Source organism: Crotalus tigris, unplaced genomic scaffold (assembly GCF_016545835.1).
Source record: "Crotalus tigris isolate CLP2741 ecotype Arizona unplaced genomic scaffold, ASM1654583v1 scf7180000018362.2422785, whole genome shotgun sequence".
Taxonomy (NCBI): domain Eukaryota; kingdom Metazoa; phylum Chordata; class Lepidosauria; order Squamata; family Viperidae; genus Crotalus; species Crotalus tigris.
This window is the reverse complement of record NW_024096964.1, coordinates 384,755-408,301: the sequence shown is the minus strand read 5'-3', so window position 1 is coordinate 408,301 and position 23,547 is coordinate 384,755. Positions and strand designations below refer to the sequence as shown.

At 43.4% G+C, this 23,547-nt stretch overlaps 1 protein-coding gene across 1 annotated transcript in view; it reads right to left on the bottom strand.

Annotated features, from left to right (window-relative positions):
* HPSE (heparanase) overlaps positions 1 to 23,066 on the bottom strand; it is a 32,475-nt gene extending 9,409 nt beyond the window's left edge. The window contains exons 1-6 of the mRNA XM_039350840.1: positions 22,653 to 23,066; positions 8,359 to 8,504; positions 5,994 to 6,128; positions 3,691 to 3,864; positions 2,558 to 2,732; positions 1,876 to 1,923 (exon numbers count right to left, since the gene is read on the bottom strand). Of these exons, the coding sequence (XP_039206774.1) occupies positions 1,876 to 1,923; positions 2,558 to 2,732; positions 3,691 to 3,864; positions 5,994 to 6,128; positions 8,359 to 8,504; positions 22,653 to 22,882 (908 nt within the window). The 5' untranslated portion in view covers positions 22,883 to 23,066. The remainder of the gene's footprint in view (positions 1 to 1,875; positions 1,924 to 2,557; positions 2,733 to 3,690; positions 3,865 to 5,993; positions 6,129 to 8,358; positions 8,505 to 22,652) is intronic.
* Positions 23,067 to 23,547: the final 481 nt, after the last annotated feature.

Genomic DNA, 23,547 nt, shown 5'->3' with positions numbered 1-23,547 from the left:
ACCAAACTTGAGCCCTGTCAAGATTGAACTACAGGCTGTGGGGAGAGTTTGCCTGCAATACTGCATTCTAACCACTGCGCCACCGTGAAGATATGCTAGTTCATAGTGTACTGCAGTGGTGGAGATGATAGAGCAAGACCAAGGTCAACTCTATTCTCCTCTACAAAAGTTCACTGGGTGATTTGAGCCAGACAACTTTCAATCTACTTCAGATTATAGTGAAGAAAAACTGGAGGAGAGAATATTAAAGCACATCACCTTAAACTCCTGGAGAAGAGGTGGGATATAGATACTGGTGGGATTCAGCCGGTTTGCACTGGTTCAGCAGAACTGGTAGCTAATTTTTTGTTGACTTCGGCAAACCAGCTGAAGTCCTAGCCTTTTTTTGCAAGGCCCAAAATGGACTGCCGGAAATATGTGGATGCCACTTCCGGAAATCCGTTCTGGGCCTTGGCGGCCCGGGTGAGGCCTCCCAGGCCCAGAACGGCTCACTGGAAGTATGTGGACGCCACTTCCAGAAGTCCGTTCTGGGCCTTGGAGGCCTCCCCCAGATTTCTGGAAGCGACATCCACACAGAGAACCGGTTATTCACGTATCTGAATCCTACCACTGGATATAGATCTAACCAACTATTTTATAAATAATAGAGCAGTAATCTGAGTCTGATCAGGTTTGAAGTGTTTTTTGAGAGCAGTGTTTCTCAATTTTAGCAACTTTTAAGATATGTGGACTTCAATTCCCAGAAGTCCCAAGGCAGCATACAAAAATTCTAAAGATAGGACTTGGAAGAGATTAACTCTGCTCAATCTGCTTGCAGATGAATATATGCCTGTTTTGACTCATTTTGGGTATTTTAAAATTAATAATAAATATTTTTTAAAAGAAACAAATGCAGAAACAAGAAATCATGCTACAGCCTTTGTTTGAATAGTAGACAGAAGCAGTGGGTCCCAGGTGTTCTGAAAAGAAGTTCCACAAAGGTTTGGAAATATACGTAGCATTTTTTGAAGCTTATGAATGGAAATGAGGCGGATGCAAGTTGTCATCTACTCCCAATAGCATTATAGCTTCCTCATTCATGAAATACATGATGCATGTTCTAACTTAAGTTTTCTCAACCGTAGTCAGTTTTTCCCTGTGCTGGCTGGGGAATTCTGAGAGTTGAAGTAACATATCTTAAAACTGCCATGGTTGAGAAACACTATAAATCTAAATGACTGTGTCACCAGAAGCCCTGGTGGCACAGTGGTTAAGTGCAGTATTGCAGGCAAACTCTGCCCACAGCTTGGAGTTCAATCCTCACAGGCTCAAAATTTACTCAGCCTTCCATTCTTCCGAGGACCCAGATTGTTGGGGCAATATGCAAATAATGCTTCAACATTGTAAACTGCCCAGAGAATGCTATAAAGTGCTTCGGGGCAATATTATAAGCCAGTGGTTCTCAACCTTTTTAATGCAGTGACCCCCAACCGGTCGTAAGTCGAAGACTACTCAACTGGTGCAGCACCGTTTGCAGAATGGGACTTTTGGCGGGCTCAGCAGGGCAGAGACAGCCTGGACAATTCCTATTGGCTTTTGAAAGCCAATAGAATTAGACTCTATTCAAGAGAGTCTATTCTATTGGCTTTCAAAAGCCAATAGAATAAAAGGGAGTAGCACAGCTAAGGAAAAGGGGAAAAAAATGGCGGATTGCGTTGTTTGGCGACCCCCGTGAAATGGTCATTCGACCCCAAATGGGGTCCTGACCCACAGGTTGAGAACCATTGTTATAAGCCTAAATACTATTGCTAAATGCTAAATCTAATTTGTCTCCCCAATACTATTTACCCTCAAAAAACCCCTCATGCTTGAATTGCTAGATATAAACTTACTTACTGATGCCATGTGACAGAATCAAGCACTTTGCCTCCTGACTTCAGAAAACTGCAAAACAAGAATAGTTTGAGTAGTCATTTTCATTTGCAGTGTCTAATCCTAAGAGATCTGTCAGCAGTCTTAAAATCTCCAGTCAGCACATCTGACCCTTCCACTGCAAAATTCAAGTATTCATTATAGACAGCCCTGCTTAGTTTGTGAGATCTAGAATATCACGAAAAAAGAGACTCAGTGGCAATGCACTTGCCAAGAAAACTGCAAAGATGCAGCCAGTAAGTCAATGTTTCAACTGCATTCTTGTTTTTCTTGTAATGCTTGCTAATTTTATTTCTGATCCACAAATTCTTTTAGTCCTATGAGTCCTAAATTAACTACGTTCTCACTGACTCTTGCCTCATTTGGTTTACCTACATTAACACTAAATATCACATCAAAATAACAACAGTGAATGTGAATGATTGTTAAAAACAACTAAGATATATTGTAAAAGTAAGCAATTACTCCACTCCACTGCAGGTAAGTGATCCTCATTCCTAAGTTATTCCCTGCCCAGAAAAAAGATTTAGTTTGAAACTAAACCAGAATTAAAGCAGCCAAGAATAGCTTAAGCAAACCATGGGTTAAATATTGCATCTGGTTTGGTTGTTTAGCACATCAACAGCACCAAATATTTTCATTTTACCTTTTAAGCAAAATTTTACTGTGCTTCCGACTTGATCTTCCTAAGTCGGGACCGTAAATTTTGGCATTTTTGTAGTGGATATAATTGTTCAAAAGCTGCCGGAGTTGTATGAAATCTTGACCGAGTTGGTGGCCGTTGACTTCTATTCCTGACTTGTGCAAAAAGCTGTTAGGTTCTGCAGAAAATATAAAAAAAGGCATTTTCCCATCTTTAAGTACATATGTCTATCCTAACTCCAGGAAGTTTACAGTAATTCTGTAATTGTTTACACAATGGTAATAATCAACCCCAAATACGGAACCTAAAATGTCAAAACCAGTTAATAGATAAGCTTGAAAACCACAAAGAACATTTAGAATTAAAAATATACAAGATTTTTTTTTCCTCCCCAGAACATTCCAGCCTGCTATGAAAAGCACAATTTCTAGTTTTCTTTAAGTATGGCTTTTAACAAATACAAAAACAAATTCATGTTTTTGTTTTTCATGATGTTAATTTTGATTGCTAATGAACCCAAATGCATATTTAACTCTCTTGTCTGGGTAAGTAGCAACTGTAATGTGCTGTTGCCAGATTTTTTTTTAAAGAAGGATGCACGCATGTTGTTAAAAGGGCTGATGTGCAACATATTTTTATAGCTTGGCAGTATTGAATTTAACATAAAGATGTTCGACGCCCTTCCCCCAAACCAATTACAGGTAGTCCTCGATTTACGACTAAAATGGAGCCCAAAATTTCCATTGCTAAGCAAGGCACTCCATGGCTAAATGAATTGCACTCCATTTCATTTTTTTTTTGCCACAGCTGTTAAGTAAACCACTGTTATTAAATGAATCATTGTGGTTGTTAAGTGAATCCTGCTTTCATTTTGTCAGAAGTCGGATGGGAAGGTTACAAATGGTAATCACATGATCCTGAGACAGTGCAACTGTCTTAAGTACATGCCAGTTGCCAAGCATCTGAATTTTGATCACGTGACCATGGGGATGCCGCAATGGTTGTAAGAGTGAAAACAGATTACAAGTCACTTTTTTCAGTGCCATTGTAACTTTAAATGGCCACTAATTGAATCGTTGTAAGTCGAGGACTATTTAGATACATTTCCTCATGAAATCCTTCACCTATACACGTACCATTTCCAAGTTCCCAAGACAAGATGTAATTCTGGGAATTGGTATAATTCAAAATCTGCTGAGCATTTGAACTATTCCACTGGGAACTGCCTGTCCGTAATAAGGCATTGAGGCCAAAGATCAGGTGCAAATTACTGCAATTTGCAAAATTGTATAAAATATCCAAGGTGCTTTCTGTTAAGAGAATGAAAATAAAGCCATATTATTTCAAGTTATATATATGCGCACAGGAAATCTAATTCAATTCAATCAAAATCCATGAGATAAGCATCATTTTTGTTTCTCTCCCCCCCCCCCTCATTTTTACCGAAGGTTGAAATGGGTGCTGTGTTTTGCCAGTATTGTGAAATATCCACTCTTTGATCAATTACTGCTCTTTAACAAGGATTCTATCACAACAATGAACTTATGATTTTTCTCTCTATGAAGAATCTGTGATTTTTTTTTAAAAAAAACATGCTATTTGGTCTTTTTAATTCTAAAATATTTCCAAAGACCAGTTATGTGAAAGAACATTTTATTGTAAATTTAAATCCTGTTAGGAGACCCAGGGAGACTCCTCCAGGATCAAAACAATACACATATTATTACACTATGACTGGGACATTCACAGTCCTCAGATGTGGTAAAGGTCAACGTTTCCCTTGTCCAGGCATGGACAACTCTAGGGGCAGTGCTGATCTCTGTTCCAAGCCGAGGGAGCCAGCATTGTACAATACATTCCCATGGTCACGTGGCCAGCATGACTATACACCAGGGGTAGGCAACCTCGGTTTTTTTATGACTTGTGGACTTCAACTCCCAGAATTCCTGAGCCAGCAAGGCTCAGCTTGGAAACTCTCCCTTTCCCCACAGCATGGCTGGCTCAGGAATTCTGGGAGTTGAAGTCCACGAGTCATAAAAGAGCCGAGGTTGCCTACCCCTGCACACCAAAGATGCACAGAACGCTGTTACCTTCCCACTGAAGTGGTACCTATTTATCTACTCAAAGTTACATGCTTTCAAACTGCTAGATGGGCAGGAGATAACGGGAGCTCACCCTGTTGTGCAATGCTCGGGTTTCAAATCCGGGCTGCCAGCTTCCCAGCTGATAAGCTTAGCATCTTTAACCACTATCACTCAATTCAGATGGTTTTAAAAGGGGACTAGCCTAATTCACGGAAGACCAGCCAATATGCAGCCTGCAAAACTGATGGCTATTTACTATCTTGTGAATCTCAATATTGTTAAGTACTGAGCAACACTAAAAAAGGGCTATGTTGGCATGTATGGGACACAAAATTTTGGACGACATAGCCTTTGGCCTGATCCTGGCTCTTTCTTTGCTCTTAACAATCTTGCTCTCTCCAGTCTTCCTGGGGAATGTCATTTTGTCAAGCTATTTCTCTTATATAGCGTTAATTCTGGCCACGGAACTCAGTATGATACAGTGAGCATGGAAAATTTCACCACAAGGAAGTGGGTGATGATATAAAGAGGCCTCAAGACTTGGAGTTCTGCAGGATCTTTAGTGTTGTCTTTGGCCCCTTGTATTTGCCAAATCAGAATAACAGAATTCAAGAGGATCCTGGAGGTCTTCTAGACTAACCCTCTGCTCAAGCAGGAGACCCTATACCAGTGATGGCGAACCTTTTAGAGACCAAGTGCCCAAAAACCGCTCCGCCCCCGCTCCACCCACCCGCTCCCGCCCTGCTCCGCCCTCACCCCGCCCACCCTCAGGGCCATTCACGGTACACCGCAGATCACCCAGGCAGCCCTGTAGCACCATAGTGGACATGCCCTCCACCCGCACCCCACAGCGTCATCTGCTGTCCAGCTGCCATGTGCTTGGCTGTGCAGCTCCGCACGAGCCACACCTGGGGGTGACTCTTCTCCAGGGGGAGGCTGCTGGTGAGGAGGGGGCTACGGGGGGAGGCGGGGCTGGGGCGACAACGTGCGTGCCCACAGAGAGGGCTCTGAGTGCTGCCTCTGGCACTAGTGCCATAGGTTCGCCACCACTGCCCTATACCATTTCAGACAATATCTTCTTCAAAACGTCCAGTGCTGGAGCATTCACAGCTTCTGGAGGCAAGTCATTCCACTGATTAATTGTTCTAACTGCCAGGAAATTTCTCCTTAGTCCTAAGTTGCTTCTCTCCTTGATTAGTTTCCATCCGTTGCTTCTTGTTCTGCCTTCAGGTGCCTTGGAGAATAGGGTGACCCCCCCTTTTTTGTGGCACCCCCTATTTTCTAATAATGAGCAGAGGTCTTAAATACCCACTAATAGGTTTTCTTAATAATATTCCTGGTCGCATGGGCCTTACCTGTAAATGTAATGTTTTTATACTTGTTCTTTACTTGTTCCCGGAAGATGAGCTTCTGCTCAAAAAGCCACTGAGACTGCAATTGTGCTATGAAGTCCAAAGGGGCAGATCTGAATGCACAGAAGTCCACCGTTGCTACAGCATGAGACAGAGAAGGAAGATCTCATCATTAGTGTTGAATTGGGGATGCTGCTGTTTTAAGAGACATGGGGAGAAGTTCATCAGTTGGGCAAGTGAAATGGGCACCTGTAGTTTCCCAGAAATAGTTGAGCCAGGAATTCTGGTTGTAAGTCATGCCAGTCGTTAAGCAGGTCACCATGTGACAGCGCCCAATTTTATGACCTTTTTTGTGACAGCTGCTAAACAAAAGCTACAGTCGTTAAGTGAATCCATTGTTCGCTATGGGGCATTTTTGTTGGAAACTAGAATTAAACACTGGTTTCCAGCAAAAACAGTGGTACAATTGTGATCACGTGACAACGAGACACTACAAATGGCTGTAAATGGGGGCTGGTTGCTGGGTACCCCAAATGTGATCAGATGACCAGGAGGCAAGCCATTCGAACTGGACCGTAAGTAGCTCTGGGGAGGTCCGTCATAACTTTGAATTGTCACTAAGTGATCAGTCCTAAGTCAAAGGCTAATTGTATGTTAAGAGTGCCGGTCTTTTCACATGTTTAATCAATGACTTTTATTGTTGCTTTCCGATGCATCACATTTAGGAATGGAATATAGAATATAGAATATAGAATATAGAATAGAATAGAATAGAATAGAATAGAATAGAATAGAATAGAATAGAATAGAATAGAATAGAATAGAATAGAATAGAATAGAATTCTTTATTGGCCAAGTGTGATTGGACACACAAGGAATTTGTCTCTGATGCATAAGTTAGTACATATATATCATTTGTGTCTGTATCCTTGTGCCCCTCAATAATTACTTTTCACTTTGCCTGAAGTACTTGGTGCTTTGTACTGAGGGTGTCTACAAAAAAAGCCACTTTGCAAAAGTTAAATGTTTTCTCTCCCAATTTAGGAACTATGTTCCTCCTATTCATCCAGGCAACACAAACACAACTATTTTTAAGCGAACATACTGTAAAAACTGCTGAGCAGGCTCTACCCAATGGTTACAGCTGACGGCAGAAGACCAAAAAGGACTGCTAACAGACGGCATCCGTGGTATAGAAATTCAAGAGAGAGAGATCCTGAGACAAAGCTAACTAGCTATCAGCTACGCAGCTCTATTGCCCTATCTTGAGGAGCAGGAGACACCATGGAGGCAGTGACAAATGAGACTTTGTGTCTTGTTGTTGTGTTATCCTTGGAGGCACTTTTAAAAAAGAACTTCCTTCCTCCCAGTAAACTTAATAAATAATTGAACAAATTTTTAACAAGAACAATCATGGAAAACGGCCATGTTTCTGGAGCTCTGCAGGCCATAGAGAGCACAGCCTGAATCCAAAGATGCTTTTCAAAAGGTAACTAGACATTTTTTGTGGGTTTTTTTCCCCCTTGAAGACATTTCCCTTCTCATCCAAGAAGCTTCTTCGGTTTTGGCTCAATGGTGGGAATGGAAGGATTTCTACAGGTAGTCCTTGACTTACACCAGTCCATTTGGTGATTCTTCAAAGTTACAACAGCATTGAAAAAAGTGGCTGATGTCCGTTTTTCAGGCTTACAACCATTGCAGCATCCCCAGGGTCATGTGATCAAAATTTAGACGCTTGGCAACTGACTCACATGTATGACAGCTGCTATACCCCAAGGTCACGTGATCCCCTTCTGCGACCTTCTGACAAGCAAAGCCAATGGGGAAGCCAGATTCACACTTAACAACCATGTTACTAACTTAACAACTTCGGTGATTCCCTTAAGAACTGTGGCAAGAAGAGTTGTAAAATATTTAACAAACGTTTTGCTTAGGAACAGACATTTTGGGCTCAATTGAGGTTGTAAATTGAGGCCTACCTGAATTCTTTGAAGTTATCTGGACTTTAGCACTCTGAAGGCTGGTGGTTAGCTCTCTGAAAGTCCTCAAGGCCACCTGAATTACCCACCATTCAACCAGAACTGAAGAAGCTTCTTGGATGAGAAGTGAAATGTCTTCAAGGAAAAAACTAAGAAAGTCCAGTTGTGTCTTTTGAAAAGCACCTTCGGAACCACCATGAGCTGGATGACTGAGAATCTCCATAGACATAGCAAAGGCTAAAGTTTCATACAGCCCATGGGTGACGCTGGGTTGTCAGGATATGATTTAAATGCCCACTGTAAAAATTCTTTTTGGTCTTCATGGACGGTGTAGGTGTGGAGAATAGGAAGAAATATGTTGCCGTTCATAAGCTGGATAAGCATCCTACCTTGTTTTCTAAGGAAATCCTGAAAAATCTTCTCTTCAGGTGTTGGCTTTTGTTGAGGATCGAAGATCAGGAAGTCTCCTTTGGTGCCCCCAAATCTCAAAAAGGCAGGAGACAAGCCTCTTGTCAATGTACGGAGTTTTGTAGAACTGGGAAATTAATGCCAAAGATGTTAGGCCATGTTTTTTCATCCAAACATCACATCTTGCACACCCCTTTGATAGGTTTTGGCTTAGCATGTTCTGCAAAAAACAGTGTTTTGACGTATAAACTACGATTTTATGCATTGGTATATCGGGTAACCCATATCAGGTATGATCTATTCAATAAACAAAAAGCAATTCGCAGTTTATCATACTGTGCAAACCCAAACAGTGGCTTTAATTCATTGAAATTAATTTAATTCAAGGGTAGGCAACATATGTATAGCCCCCCAAGGAACTGGAAAAGAAACCACACTCCTAAGTGGTGTCTAATGAGAAGGAAGGACTCACTGGAGAAGGGCCTAATCTGGGAAAGATTGAGGGCAAGAGAAGAATGGGACGACAGAGAATGAGGTGGCTGGATGGAATCACTGAAGCAGTAGGCATGAGCTTAAAGGGACTCCAGAAGATGGTAGAGGACAGGAAGACCTGGAGGAACATTGTCCATGGGATCGCGATGGGTCAGACACTTCACAACTAACAACAACAACAACAAGTTGTGTCTGCAAACCTTTGAATAGTGGCAATATAATTTCCTATGGCAATGAACAAATTTAGTACAGTACATCTCACTGGCCTAAACAATTATAAAACATTAACATAACTTTTACCCCCAAATGAGGAAATGGGTTAAAAAACTCTATTACAGTTTCTTCTAAAAATGTCACAGTGTCACTTGTGGTTAAGTTCCAAGGACCCTGAGCCTTAAATATTTTTTAAACTCTTACCAGAAGTAATTGACTTCATTGTCAATTCAATATATTCCCAACTTGATTTTAATCCCCAACTTGCAAAAAGTTGGACTAACTAATGCAGCTTCCAGCTACTTGTGTAAGCTTTGTCAAACCCTTAAATCAAGATTTTTTAAAACTCAAGGACACCGGCAATTTGCAAATCACATGATGACAAGTGATTTACCTGTCACGTCTCCTGCTCTACGAAGCAGACCAGATTCTTAAGAGCTGACACGGTTGAGTCATTCTGGAGCCGCAAAGTATACAGTATGCTACTTTTAAGAAGGAGCTTCAGGTCACCCTAATGATAGAGTGCCAGGAAAAACTTGCTTTTAATTGAAGGATAGCTAGAGTAGAGACTTCCTCTATTTACAGGTTCATCTGAATTAGGATTTAAGGATTCAGTCTACCCTGTATACAGGTGGCACTTGACTTATGACCAAAACTGATTCCAAAATTTCTGTTGCTAAGCAAGACAGTTGTTGTGTGAGTTTTGCTCCATTTTACGACCTTTCTCGCCACAGTTGCTAAGTGAATCACTGCACTTGTTAAGTTAATAACATGGCTGTTAAGTGAATCTGGCTTCCCCATTGACTTTGCTTGTCAGAAGGTGGCATAAGGTGATCACATGACCCCGGGATACTGCAACCATCATGAATACATGCCGGTTGCCAAGCATCCTAATTTTGATCACATGACCATGGGGATGCTGCAACGGTCACGTGAAAAACGGTCATGCTTCTTTTCAGTGTCATTGTAATTTCGAACGGTCACTAAACAAACGGTTGTAAGTAGGGGGCTACCAATATTTTGATTCACACTGATTGCTCTTTATGAATAATGCCGGATATTTTATAGAAGGTGGTTCTCAGTTTGAAGGGTTACAAAAAATAGACAGCTACTCTTGTTTTAAAACCTCTTCTGTTTGAAGGAGGTGTCTACTTCATCGCTGGTTTCAAGACAAGGAATGCACAGTAAGAAATCCAGGAACTGCAGTGTGCCCATCCATAATTAGAAACGGCAACAAACTAAGCAGAACCACCATTTATGAAGGCACAGTTTCTCTCCTGATGCTGAGAAGAATCGCATTTCTATTTAAATTATAGAATTGCATATGCATGTGCATACTTTTCTCAAACTAAGCACGTGCAAATTTTATGCACATCTTTGGTTTTTGAAGCTGTCCGTTTTAAATGATGCGCTTCCTGGGAAGTGCCGCCCTGCAGGGATGAACCAAGATCAAAGAATGCCACTGAGCTTGTGCAGAGTGTTAGCCTTCTCCTGGCAGGATATGACTGGCACTGTAGGCTGCAGATCTTTAATGCAGACCTTTGAGAGGTAGATTTAATGTAAGGTAAAAGCAAGGAAGCTATTAGGAAAGAATGCCAGGGATTGCTAACTATCAGATGCAAAGCCTATTTATATTTAAAATCAAGGATCACATTCTTGGGCCTTTCTTCTCCCACTTTTGGGGTCTATTGGGATAGAAACCTGTCTTTTTGAAAGGATGGTTAGTTTCACCTTCCTACTTACAGGACGAGTAGTCCTCGTCCTACAACAATTAATCTAGTAATGGCTCCAAGTTACAACAGCACTGAAAAAAGTGATGTGTATGACCTTTTTTCACACAAAGATGATTAGAGGTCTATATGAGCCGAGGTGGCGCAGCAGTTAGAGTGCAGTACTGCAGGCCACTTTAGCTGACTGTGTTCAGCAGGTCAGCGGTTCAAATCTCACCGGCTCAAGGTTGACTCAGCCTTCCATCCTTCCGGGGTAGGTAAAATGAGGACCCAGATTGTTGGGGGCAATGTAAATATATATATACATTGCTTACTGGTGTACACCGCTTAGGGAGTGCTTGCACTTAAAGCGGTATATAAGTCTCATAAATAAATAAATAAATATAAGGAACGGTTGCTGGAATTGGGTAGGTCTTGTTTAATTAAAAAGAAGGATGAGGGGGGACATGATAGCAGTGTTCCAATATCTCAGGGGCTGCCCCAAAGAAGAAGGAGTCAAGCTATTCTCCAAAGCACCTGAAGGCAGGACAAGAAGCAACGGATGGAACCTAACCAAAGAGAGAAGCAACCTAGAACTAAGGAGAAACTTCCTGACAGTTAGAACAATTAACCAGTGGAACAACCTGCCTCCAGAAGCGGTGAATGCTCCAACACTGGAAGTTTTTAAGAAGAGACTGGACAGCCATTTGTCCGAAATGGTATAGGGTTTCCTGCCTGAGCAGGGGGTTGGATTAGATCAGGGCTTTTCAATCTTTTCACCCATTGTATCATTTTTAGGATATGGCAACATCCGAGTACCACCAATCGCCTAGCAAGGTGTCAAAAACTTGACCAAAAAAAGAAGAAAAAAGTGATAAAGTACAGGTAGTCCTCAACTTACAACAGTTCGCTTAGTGACTGTTCGAAATTACAATGGCACTGAAAAAAGTGCCCCCCAAGCCACAGCCGAGCAAGACACCTGCCTGCCTACCTGGCGGCGCTCTTCCTCCTCTCTGAGGTTTTCATTATTGTGAACATTTCTGTTGAGGATTGGCAGTGGAGATGGGGGGAGGTGTGTTTGGTTTTTATTCCACCCATCTGCTGGGTGGTTGAGCAGGTTTTGGTCACTTCACATGACCATGGGACACTGTGACCATCATAAATATGAATCAGTTGCCAAGCATCTGAATGTAAATCACAAGACCCTGGAGAGGCTGCAACATTCCAGCTGATTGGTGCTTCTTCTGGGCTCAGCAGAAGCACCAGGATCAGTGCTGCTTTCCAGCTGATTTGTGCTTCTTCTGGGCTCAGCAGAAGCAACAGGATCAGCGCCGAGCTCCAGCTGGCGCTGCTCCTGGCGCTTCCACTGAGCCCTGACAGCCCCGAAGAAGCGCCGATCAGCTGGAAAGCGGCACTGATCCTGGCGCTTCCGCTGAGCCCTGACAACCCTGTAGCTCCAGCCATCTCTCGCTCAGGCTTGTGCGGTGCTGCCACCGGTTCAGCTCATTCCCCTCCCCTGCTACCACTTTTCTAGGATGGTTGCGTACCACCTGCCAGGTGCCAATGTACCACAGGTGGTACCCGTACCACTGATTGAAAAGCCCTGGATTAGATGACCTCCAAGGTCTCTTCCAACTTTATTATTATTATTACTTATGACCATTGCATAGTCCCATGGTCACATAATCGGATGCTTAGTAAGTGACTCATATTTATGTCCAGTGTCATGTGGACACTTTTTGTGACCTTCTGAAAACAAAGTAATGGTGAAGCCAGATTCACTTAACAATATGTTACTAACCTAACAACCGCAGTGATTCACTTAACCACTGTGGCAAGAAAGGTCGTAAAATGGGGCAAAATTCACTTAACAACTGTCTCACGTGGCAAAAGAAATTCTGGGCTGAGTTGTGATCATACGTCAAGGGCTACCTATAACAGACTAATCTGGTACCACCCTACTTGCTTCTGAGTTTGTCAGAAGCAACTGCCACACAGTGATAGGCAGTTCTCGATTTACAACCTGTCCTCAAAATTACGTCTGTGGCAGCCAGTCAATTGATCGTGATTTGTTGCTTGGCAACCAGCTCGCATTTATGACCGATTGCAGTGTCTTGAGATCATGTGCCTGCAATCTGCAAGCTTCCCAGTCAGTTTTCAACAAGCAACATCAATTGGGGAACTGGATTTATTTAAAGACTGTATGTTTCACTTAATGGCTGCAGTAAAGATAGTCATGAAATTGGGTCCAGCCACATGACGACTACTTAACAACTGCATCACTTAGTGATGAAAATACCAGTCTTGATTATAGACATAAGTCAAGAACTACCTGTAACTGAAAACTGATTCAGGATTAAAAATCTGGGTGCCCAACGCAAAAGAAAGTGTTCTAGAGCTTAGATTAACACCATATTGTGATTTAAACTAATGTTCCTGGTTTCTATCACTTCAGTGCTGGAGAAAGACTGAATTTGCTTGATGTTGATCAAATGTGCAGAGGCTATAAACCAAAATTTCTTCGGTTTGTGACATAGCCTGATTTTCAGAGCACGCGATGGTCTATTCAGAAATCAGATCAAAAATAAACTGCATTATATCTCAGTTGAAAAGAAAGGGTTTCATCAGTTAAAAACCATGTTGTTTGACGACAACTTCCTTATTAGAGCTAATAAAACCTCAGATATTTGATAAGGCACTTGAAAACAATACGTTTGTTTGCTGTTCTACTTTTCTTTTGCTATTGAACTTCAAGGTTCAATGTCATTAAGCAAACAATATAAACATAGATTACAAATATATACGCGTGTTCAAATAATTCCATCTTCACTGATGTAAAAGGCTTTACATGAAGCTAAACTTGGAAAGTGCCCATAAATTCCACTTGAAGTAAAATGTGGCTGCAAACAATGGCAAAGTACAACCTATGCAGGATACTTGTATGGAAAGATCTGTACTGTAAACCAGAGGTCCCCAACCTTTTGGGAACCAGGGACCGGTTCCGCGGAGAGAGTTTTTTCCATGGACCGGAGAATGCGTGGTTTTGTGTCCTGCCTGCATCCCATGGATGGGGCTTTGCTTGTTTGTGCGGACCGGTTTCTGGCATGCCACGGCCCAGTACTTAATGAAGAGAAGGATGAGGGGGGACATGATAGCAGTGTTCCAGTATCTCAGGGGCTGCCCCAAAGAAGAGGGAGTCAAGCTATTTTCCAAAGTGCCTGAGGCAGGACAAGAAGCAACGGATGGGAACTGACCAAAGAGAGAAGCAACCTAGAACTAAGGAGAAACTTCCTGACAGTTAAAACAATTAACTAGTGGAACTACCTGCCTCCAGAAGCGGTGAATGTTCCAACACTGGAAGTTTTTAAGAAGAGACTGGACAGCCATTTGTGCGGACTGGTTGCTGGCATGCCGCAGCCTGGTACCGATCCACGAACCGGGGATTGGGGACCCCTGCTGTAAATCAGAGTTCCCCAACCTTTCCAGTTTGCAGTCTGGCAGGGGGTGGGGTAGAGGGGATGGTTCTATGTGAGCGGTGGGCATCCACTGCTCATGCAAATGGAGAACACAACACACACTCGCCCGCTATTCATGTGTGGGGAAGCACATGCGTGCGCATGTACTCCCCCTTTCTGTGGCCAAATAGTGGGCCGCAGCCTGGGGGTTGGGGACCCCTGCTGCCCTGTTTACATAGTTAACTGTTCTAAGAGGGTAGACAGCTGAGCAAAGTCACAAAGGATGTTCAGCACATTAAGTTACCCAAAAGTATACAGATATAACAACAATAACAATAATAATAATGTTGGAAGGGACCTTGTAGGTCATTTAGTCCAGCTCAGGCAGGTAACCCTATACCATCTCAGACAAATGGCTGTCCAGTCTCTTCTTAAAAACTTCCAATGTTGGAGCATTCACAGCTTCTGGAGGCAGGTTGTTCTATTGATTAATTGTTCTAACTGTCAGGAAGTTTCTCCTTAGTTCTAGGTTGCTTCTGTCTTTGGTTAGTTTCCATCCATTGCTTCTTGTCCTGCCTTCAGGTGCTTTGGAGAATAGCCTGACTCTCTCTTCTTTGTGGCAACCCCTGAGATATTGGAACATTGCTATCCTGTCCCCCCTCATCCTTCATTAAACTAGATATACCCAATTCCAGCAACTGTTCCTTATAAGTTTTAGCCTCCAGTCCCCTAATCATCTTTGTTGCTCTTCCCTGTACTCTTTCTAGAGTCTCAACATCTTTTTACATCATGATGACCAAAACTGGATGCAGTATTCCAAGTGTGGCCTTACCAAGGCATTGGTAAGTGGTAAGTGATATTAACATTTTTACAATCTACTTTTTAACCATCTTTAATATATCTATCTTATAACATTTCTGATCTTCACTATGATCCAGCTTCTCTCTGTAACCTGCAGTTATGTCTGGCATGCTCATATGGATGCTAAGTTTTAGAAATGATGGATTTGATATACACATCATCCCAGCCTCTAATATTTAGCTGTTTGGCACACTGAGTCTCTTTGCTCTGTCCATTATGCCCAAATAAAAAATGGTATCATTTGAGTGGGATCCTTGTCAATTGTGTACATTCATTCAGATAAGCCCATAGGCCAGGGAACTACCTAGGTCCTGGCAGATGTCCATAAATTCACCACTGTAGATCCTTTCTCTCAACTACGGTAGAACTATCTATGACTTCTGAAACATGCCTACTGTCAGAATCCAATTATATTTCATCTTTAATTATCAAACATAGAAACTCCCAATTCTGCCTTCTCTGGATTCTGCCATAAGAGGGAGAAAAGGGGGAGAGCAAAGGGGCTTTATGGCCCTCACTTCCTTCAGCACACTTCAAAGGACTGAATGTGTGTTTATTGTGGCCTCTAAGCTTTAACATATCAAAGAAGAGTAATTGCCTTTCATGTAGTTATCCGAAGTCTCCATCCAGACGGAAGAAGAAAGGGGATGGAATTGTGATACTTGAAACTATCACTGGAAGGGGGGTTGATTGGGTGGGACTACTGGGGAACCCCTTAAAACCTTGAATGGGAGAGCTTGAACCCCAAGTCCTGTCTAGCATGCCTGCAACCATTTTCTCTTAATAAAGGATTCCTGTTGGGAGAGCTATTCCAAGAGTTCTGTCTTCTTAAGATGCAAAGTGGGGTGGGTCCTTACATTACATCCCAGCCTCTAATATTTAGCTGTTTGGCACACTGAGTCTCTTTGCTCTGTCCATTATGCCCAAATAAAAAATGGTATCATTTGAGTGGGATCCTTGTCAATTGTGTACATTCATTCAGATAAGCCCATAGGCCAGGGAACTACCTAGGTCCTGGCAGATGTCCATAAATTCACCACTGTAGATCCTTTCTCTCAACTACGGTAGAACTATCTATGACTTCTGAAACATGCCTACATTTCAAAATGGAAATGTATTTAAAGAACTCTATGCCAGCTTATGGTGATCTGCTGAAGAACCGGTGTTTCTTCTCAGACTGCTGCCAGGGAGTTTCCCTAATTCATACATATTACATTCCTGCATCTTTGTATGTTAGGCAGAAGAGATATATACAGGTGAAAATATCCTCTATTATTTTCTAGGCTTTAGCAAACATACTGCCTCTACCACCCTATTTTCTGCATGCAATTCTCAACTCTCACTGTTCAAATACAAGACGGTAACAGTCCATTGTAGAAACTCAGGCAGTGGGTTAATTTAGTAAGGTTTCTCACAACTTTACTAAATTAACCCACTGCTTGAATTTCTATAAATGACTGAATCGTAAACGAGGACAAGGATTAGGTTCACATAACTTGGTATAAGTATCCTTTCCAAGGTTGAATTTAACTATGTTTATTGGATTGTGCGAATGTATCTGGTAGATCAGAGGTCTTCAAACTTGGCTCTTTTATGACTTGTGGACTTCAACTCCCAGAATTCTGGGAGTTGAAGTCCACAAGTCATAAAAGAGCCAAGTTTGAAGATCCCTGTGCTAGATCTTTCACTGACTTGGTTCAACCTGTTATCCCAATAATACCTGTTGTGATTAATAGGCATGTCAGACTAAGACCAAGAACAACACAGAACAACTTAGCCAGTATTTATGGCAGTTCTTTATCTGCTTACACACAACAGACAGAATGTTGCCACAGTAAACCCAAAGATGCTTTTCCAAAGGCTACTGGACTTTGTCCTTGAAGATGTTTTGCTTCTTATCCAAAAAGCTTCTTCAATTTACTGGATGAGAAGTGAAACATCTTCAAGGAAAAACAAAGTCCAGTTGCCTTTGGAAAGCACCTTTGGATTTGCTCTTGCAAAATTCCGTGTGTTGGGACAACCATCACCTGGATGACTGAGAATCTCCACAGACTTTTTTCCAGAGTAAACCTTTTATTACTCAGTCTCTAAGAGATATATCCTGAGAGATTCTAGGGCAGGGATAGGTAACCTTGGCTCTTTTATGACTCATGGACTTCAACTCCCAGAATTCCTGAGTCAGCTATGCTGAGGGGAAAGGGAGAGGTTTCCAAGCTGAGCCATGCTCGCTCAGGAATTCTGGGAGTTGAAGTCCACGACTCATAAAAGAGCCAAGGTTGCCTACCCCTGTTCTAGGGAGTGGCTATCCTAACTCTCATCCTCTGCCTCTTATCCAGCTCCAGGCTGTGTTGTCTCTTGTCCTGTCTGTTCCTTGGAATGTGGTCCCTCCTTCCAGGGAAACTGCTGCTTCATTATAGTCCATCACACAGCCTCCTTGCATCATCTCTCACACTGTCTTTCTAGTTGAAGAACCGCCATTAGATAGGTCTTCATATAGAAAGCTAGCATGGTCCAGAGTTTAAGGTGTTAAATGTCACTGGAGGAAAATCCATCATCAGCCACAGAAGCTTCCTATCCCTCTTGCTCAGTCTAATCTAACACTCATAATACTCATCCATGAAGGTTCTACACTCATTTTGCCTTATTCAGATGACCCTGAGGGCATAGATAAACTCCATGTGGCCTCAATGACTCTCAGAAAGAGTGTGAATGATCAGATGACTGCAAGGAATCTAAATCCTTCGATTCCCCACCATTTAGTCAGAACTGAAGAAGCTTCTTGGATGAGAAGTGAAACTTCTTCAAGGAAAAACAAAGCAAGCCCAGTTGCCTCTTGAAAAAACATCTTTGGGACAACCATGACTGAAATGACTAAGAATTTCCATAGACATCAACCTACCTAACAGGGATGTTGTTACAGAGCAATGGTTCTCAACCTGTGGGTCGGGACCCCATTTGGGGTCGAACGATCATTTCATAGGGGTTGCCAAACAACACAATCCGCCATTTTTTTCCCCTTTTCCTTAGCTGTGCTACTCCCTTTTATTCTATTGGCTTTTGAAAGCCAATAGAATAGACTCTCTTGAATAGAGTCTAATTCTATTGGCTTTCAAAAGCCAATAGGAATTGTCCAGGCTGTCTCTGCCCTGCTGAGCCCGCCAAAAGTCCCAGTCTGCAAACAGTGCTCCAAGTTGTCTGCAGCGAAGGCGAGCTGTCTGGAAGTTTCCACCCCTCCCTGCTGAGCAACTACTAAAAATGTAAGTAAAAGAGGGCCAGGGATGGGAGGTGGGAGGCCGGTGGGCGCAGGGAGGGTTGCTGGCGCATGTGGGGCCCGGCGGGTGCCTTACCTCCCTTGGGCTGGGCCAGCTGGTGCCCCAGCCGGTGGTCGGCCTGCGCCGTCTCTGCCGCTTGCCAGCTACGCCTCGACCGACGCAGGGGGCGGCACCACGCATGCGCGGCGCTCCCGGGCAGGGAAAGTCCTCGACTTACGACCGGTTGGGGGTCGTGGCATTAAAAAGGTTGAGAACCACTGTTATAGAGAAAAATGGGATGAACTACAGAATGTTCACCATCCAGAACCCCCAAGACAGAAACGTAACAATGTTTTGGGGAAATCTAAGAATGTAAAGGATTGTCTAATCCAGTATTTCTCTACCGTGGCAACTTGAAGATGTATGGACTTCAAGAATTCCCCAGCCAGCATAGAAGTCCATACACATCTTCAAACTGACAAGTCTGAAAATTCTTCCATTTATTCATTTGGGATATGAACTTTAAGGCCCTTGTTCACCTTTGACATGGCTTGTTACATTTAGAGCAGGGTTGGATCAGACCAAGGGTCTTCAAACTTGGCCCTTTTATGGCTTGTGGACTTCAACTCCCAGAATTCCTCAGCCGCCTGGCTGAGGAATTCTGGGAGTTGAAGTCCACAAGCCATAAAAGGGCCAGGTTTGAAGACCTCTGGATTAGACCAAGCCATGTCAAAGGTGAACAAGGGCCTTAAAGTTCATATCCCAAGTGAACTAACGGAAGAACTATCCCTTTTCTCCCTATTATGTGTAGGAGACTAATTGGGTAACTTTATCTCCTAAACCAGATCAGGAACTCAGCAACTTTTGCATTCAGACTCAACCACTTCAGGTGCCAATAGAGATAAGTGAATAAACAGAATGTTCCAATCCAAAGAAGCTTAACATAATTGCAGGTATTCATGAAACAACTCTGAGGTAGGTGGGATTAAGGGCTTTGGCCTAACGATACCTTATCTTCTTCACTCGATTTTTTTTTTTTTTTTTTTTTGCATTTAATGTTGCAGGTGTTTTGCAGAATAATGCCCACAGGATAAATTTGCACAGAGCATTTGTTCAGGGACAAAGGCAAGGCTAGCAATGTGAGGTTAAGAAATAAAATTGGGGTTACAAGGCGGTTTATTGATTTGATTCTCATTCAGCTTTTCTGTTCTCACAAGCCTTAAAGGGGATGTTGCCATTCTCTTGCAAAGAAAGGCTGAAATGCAGTTTATCGTATACCTGGAAAAAAACAACAACAGATATTCCAGTTTGAGGGCAATAGAAGAATGGGACAACAGAGAATGAGATGGCTGGATGGAGTCACTGAAGCAGTAGGTGTGAATTTAAATGGACTCCAGAAGATGGTAGAGGACAGGAAGACCTGGAGGAACGTTGTCCATGGGGTCGCGATGGGTCAGACACGACTTCGCAATTAACAACAACAACAATCTCTCTGAAATACACTGCAAGGATTGCACTGTAAAGAACTGTAAAGAAAGAATAATCAAGCCAAAATTGCACCATGCAACTGTGCCAGAGATAAATCGGTCTCAGAATATGCAGTTCTATTGAGAAGAATTGCATAGCATCCAAAAATACATTTCTTGCTGGATTCATTTAAGAGGGTTGTCAGGGGACTAAAACAGTGGGCAGAAACGGGGACAGCAGGATTCCCTGGCGTCTATCTCACCAGCCAAAACACCAGACAGGAGCTACAGGAAATGGCAAAGCAAGTTCTTTAGCCAGGCAGATAATTAAGAGGACAATTGTTCTAGGGAGATAATTATAAAGAATGCTGTCAACTCATTCTTCCTACACCAGTACAGCAAAATGGATATTTGAATCAGGAGTACATGCTGTCCTTGACTTATATACCATTAATTTAGTGACCTTTCAAAGTTACAATAGCACTGAAAAAAGTCATGACCACTTTCCACACTTATGACCATTGCAACATCCCCATGGTCACACGATCAAAATTCATATGCTTGGCAAATCATATTTATGACGGTTGCAGTGTCCCGGGGTCATGTAATTACCTTTTGTGGCCTTCTGACAAACAAAGTCAATGGGGAAGCCACTTTAGAACCGTGTTACTAAATTAACAGCTGCCATGATTCACTTAATAACTGTGGCAAGAAAGGTCATAAAATGGATTTGTACAACATCCAAAAGTTCAGACAATGATATACTTAAGGTTTGCCAACCCTCGCAAGCTACAAAGTAACCTGCAAACTTATACAGTACCAAGTGCATGTTGTCTGAGCCCAATGGATAGATGAAAAGCAAAGAAGACACTTAAAAGTTTGGATTTTTCATCTCTGATAGCTACCCCTCTCCAGTGGCGGGATTCAAATATGTGAACAACCGGTTCTCTGTGTGGATGCCACTTCCGGAAGTCCATTCTGGGCCTGGACAACAAAAAATTAGTTACCGGTTCTGCCAAAGTGGTGCGAACCGGCTGAATCCCACCACTGCCCCTCTCCCAAGGAGTTTAGGTTACATGGATGGCCATCTCGTGTTTTACAACAACCCTGTAAGGTAGGTCAGTTGAGCACAGTTTAACTAACCCATGGAGCCAAAAATATTTGAATGGGCTCTGCTCTACTCTCAGTGGGTTCAAATAAGGTCCCAGATCTACCCCGCCTGCACCCAGCAGTACACTCGTTCATAACTTTCATTGTCACCAGTCCTGCTCTCCTATTTAACAAAGGACCAAGATGATTAGGGGACTGGAAGCTAAAACATATAAAGAACAGTTGCTGGAATTGGGTATGTCAAGTTTAATGAAAAGACAGATTAGGGGACACATGATAGCAGTGTTCCAATATCTCAGGGGCTGCCCCAAAGAAGAGGGACTCAAGCTATTCTCCAAAGCACCTGAAGGCAGGACAAGAAGCAAAAGATGGAAACTAACCCAAGAGAAAAGCAACCTAGAACTAAGGAGGAACTTCCTGACAGTGAGAACAATTAATTCATTAATCATGGTTATTTTTAGAATGAATGATATGTATTGGTTAATTTCTCATTTTTAGGATTAATGATAAATCTATTATAACATAGCTGTTTAGCATTATATTAACTATTGACATTCAATATGTATACCCGGATGACAGTCTGCTTGCTAAAGTGTTGATTTATTGTTAGGGGTAACCCCAGTATTGTATCCATCCCTACCTTTGGTTTAACCCTTGTTTTTTACTCTATCTTATACCCCTACCTATTCTATCCCCCCCCATCCTTAAAAAATCCAATAAAATATATTTTTTAAAAAAACCAAAAACAATTAACCAGTGGAACAACCTGCCTCCAGAAGCGGTGAATGCTCCAACACTGGAAGTTTTTAACAAGGGACTTGTCTGAAATGGTTTAGGGTTTTCTTCCTTAGCAGGGGGTTGGACTAGATCAGTGGTTCTTAACCTGGGCGATATTGGCCCCCAGGGGGCAATTTCATTTTTCAGGGGGGCAATGGAACAAAAAGGGGCGACATGGGGGCGAAGGAACGAAAAGGGGGTGATATGGGGGCCATGGAGCGAGAAGTTTTGGGGACACTTTTGAGACTTTTTCATACAGTGAATCGTTGTATATCTGTCATACAAAAGCATCAGATCGCTCGCTATTAGTGGATTGAATTGTGTTTTCAAATGTTCCTCCAGCTAGCTTCAGTACAGAACGCCGTACATATGTGAATACACATCCCTTATCTTCATGCACGTTGTGCAGCAGCCTCTACCCTTACAGTGGCACGCCATTGGCCAGAATATGGGAGAGATGGGGAAAAGAGTGGAAATAAATTATTTGCATCCATATGTCCTGATGACAATTTCAAAGAAAACAAAAAAAGTGTTTGCATAAATTGAAGAATTATTTCCTATGTTGTGATTGAGAGGTTATGTTGGGGGAGGGGGGCGATGACAACTTCCTCACTGGCTCAAGGGGGCGATTCGTTCAAAAAGGTTAAGAACCACTGGACTAGATGACCTCCAAGGTCCCTTCCAACTCTGTCATTCTGTTACATTTCTCCGGCACGGGTCGTTCAAACGCGGCCGCCAAACTCCTTAGGTCGGTTGGGGCTTCCCAAGCATTAAAAAAACCAGGTGCTTAGGGCTCCGACGCCGCAGGCAGCCAGGGGTCAGGTGCTGCTTTTCAAAGCGAGAGGGCTGCTGGTGCTGGTGGTGGGGAAGGGGGGGGGGTTCGTCCCGTCGGTCAGTCGGGAAGAGCTCCCCGTGTCGCCCGCGGGCGCCGGCTTACCTACCCGAGGAAGGTGATGTACTTGGGGTCGGTGATGAGGTTGGAGTCGAGGGTGACGGAGAGGAAAAACGGGCTGACTTTCCGCAGCGGCTCGCGGCTCAGCTGGAAGCTCAGCGCCGCCTCGTCCTCCTTTCGTCCCTTCTCTGCTGGCCACGAGCCCGCCGCGTCCCGCACCCGCCAGCCGCAAAGGTGCAACAGCGGCAGCAACAGGAACAGCAGCGGCGGCGGCGGCATCTCGGGAGGCGGCGGCGAGGAAAGCGCTCCGCTTGGCGCCGGCTCGCCTCGGCTCTTCTCAGCTCGGCTGCCGGAGAGAGGCAGGCGAGCGCGCGGTTTCCCCCACCTCAGCCGCTGTGGAGCTCGGCCTCCAGCGAGTGAAGGACGCCCGGCGTGAGGCGAGGCGCCGCGGAAGGAGACGCCTGCCCACGCCCTGCTGCGGCTCTCACGCCCTGCTTGAGGTGTGCTCCTCATCCCTCCTTGCTCGGCTGCTAACCATGGTTAAAACAAGCCAGGGTTTCGCGCAAAAGCCGTCCCGGGAGAAGATTTGTGTATGTGGGGGGGGGCGGGGTAAGGCTCAGTAGAGAAAAAGTGGCTTCAGGAAGGGCGCGAATGGCGCTTTGTCGGTAGCCACAGGATTGTAGTTTGCCCTTGCACATCTCTGCAAGGTCTAATGGCTTCCCTCTCATCCGGTGCTCCCCTGGCCTTGGTTTTCCCTCCAAGGAAGTACAGGTAGTCCTCGACTTACAACAGTTCATTTAGTGACTGTTCAAAGTTACAACGGCACTGAAAGAAAAGTGACCGTTTTTCACACTTGCGGCCGTTGCAGCGTCTCCATGGTCGCCTGAACAAAATTTGGATGCTTGGCAACTGATTCATACTTACGACGGCTGCAGTGTCCCAGG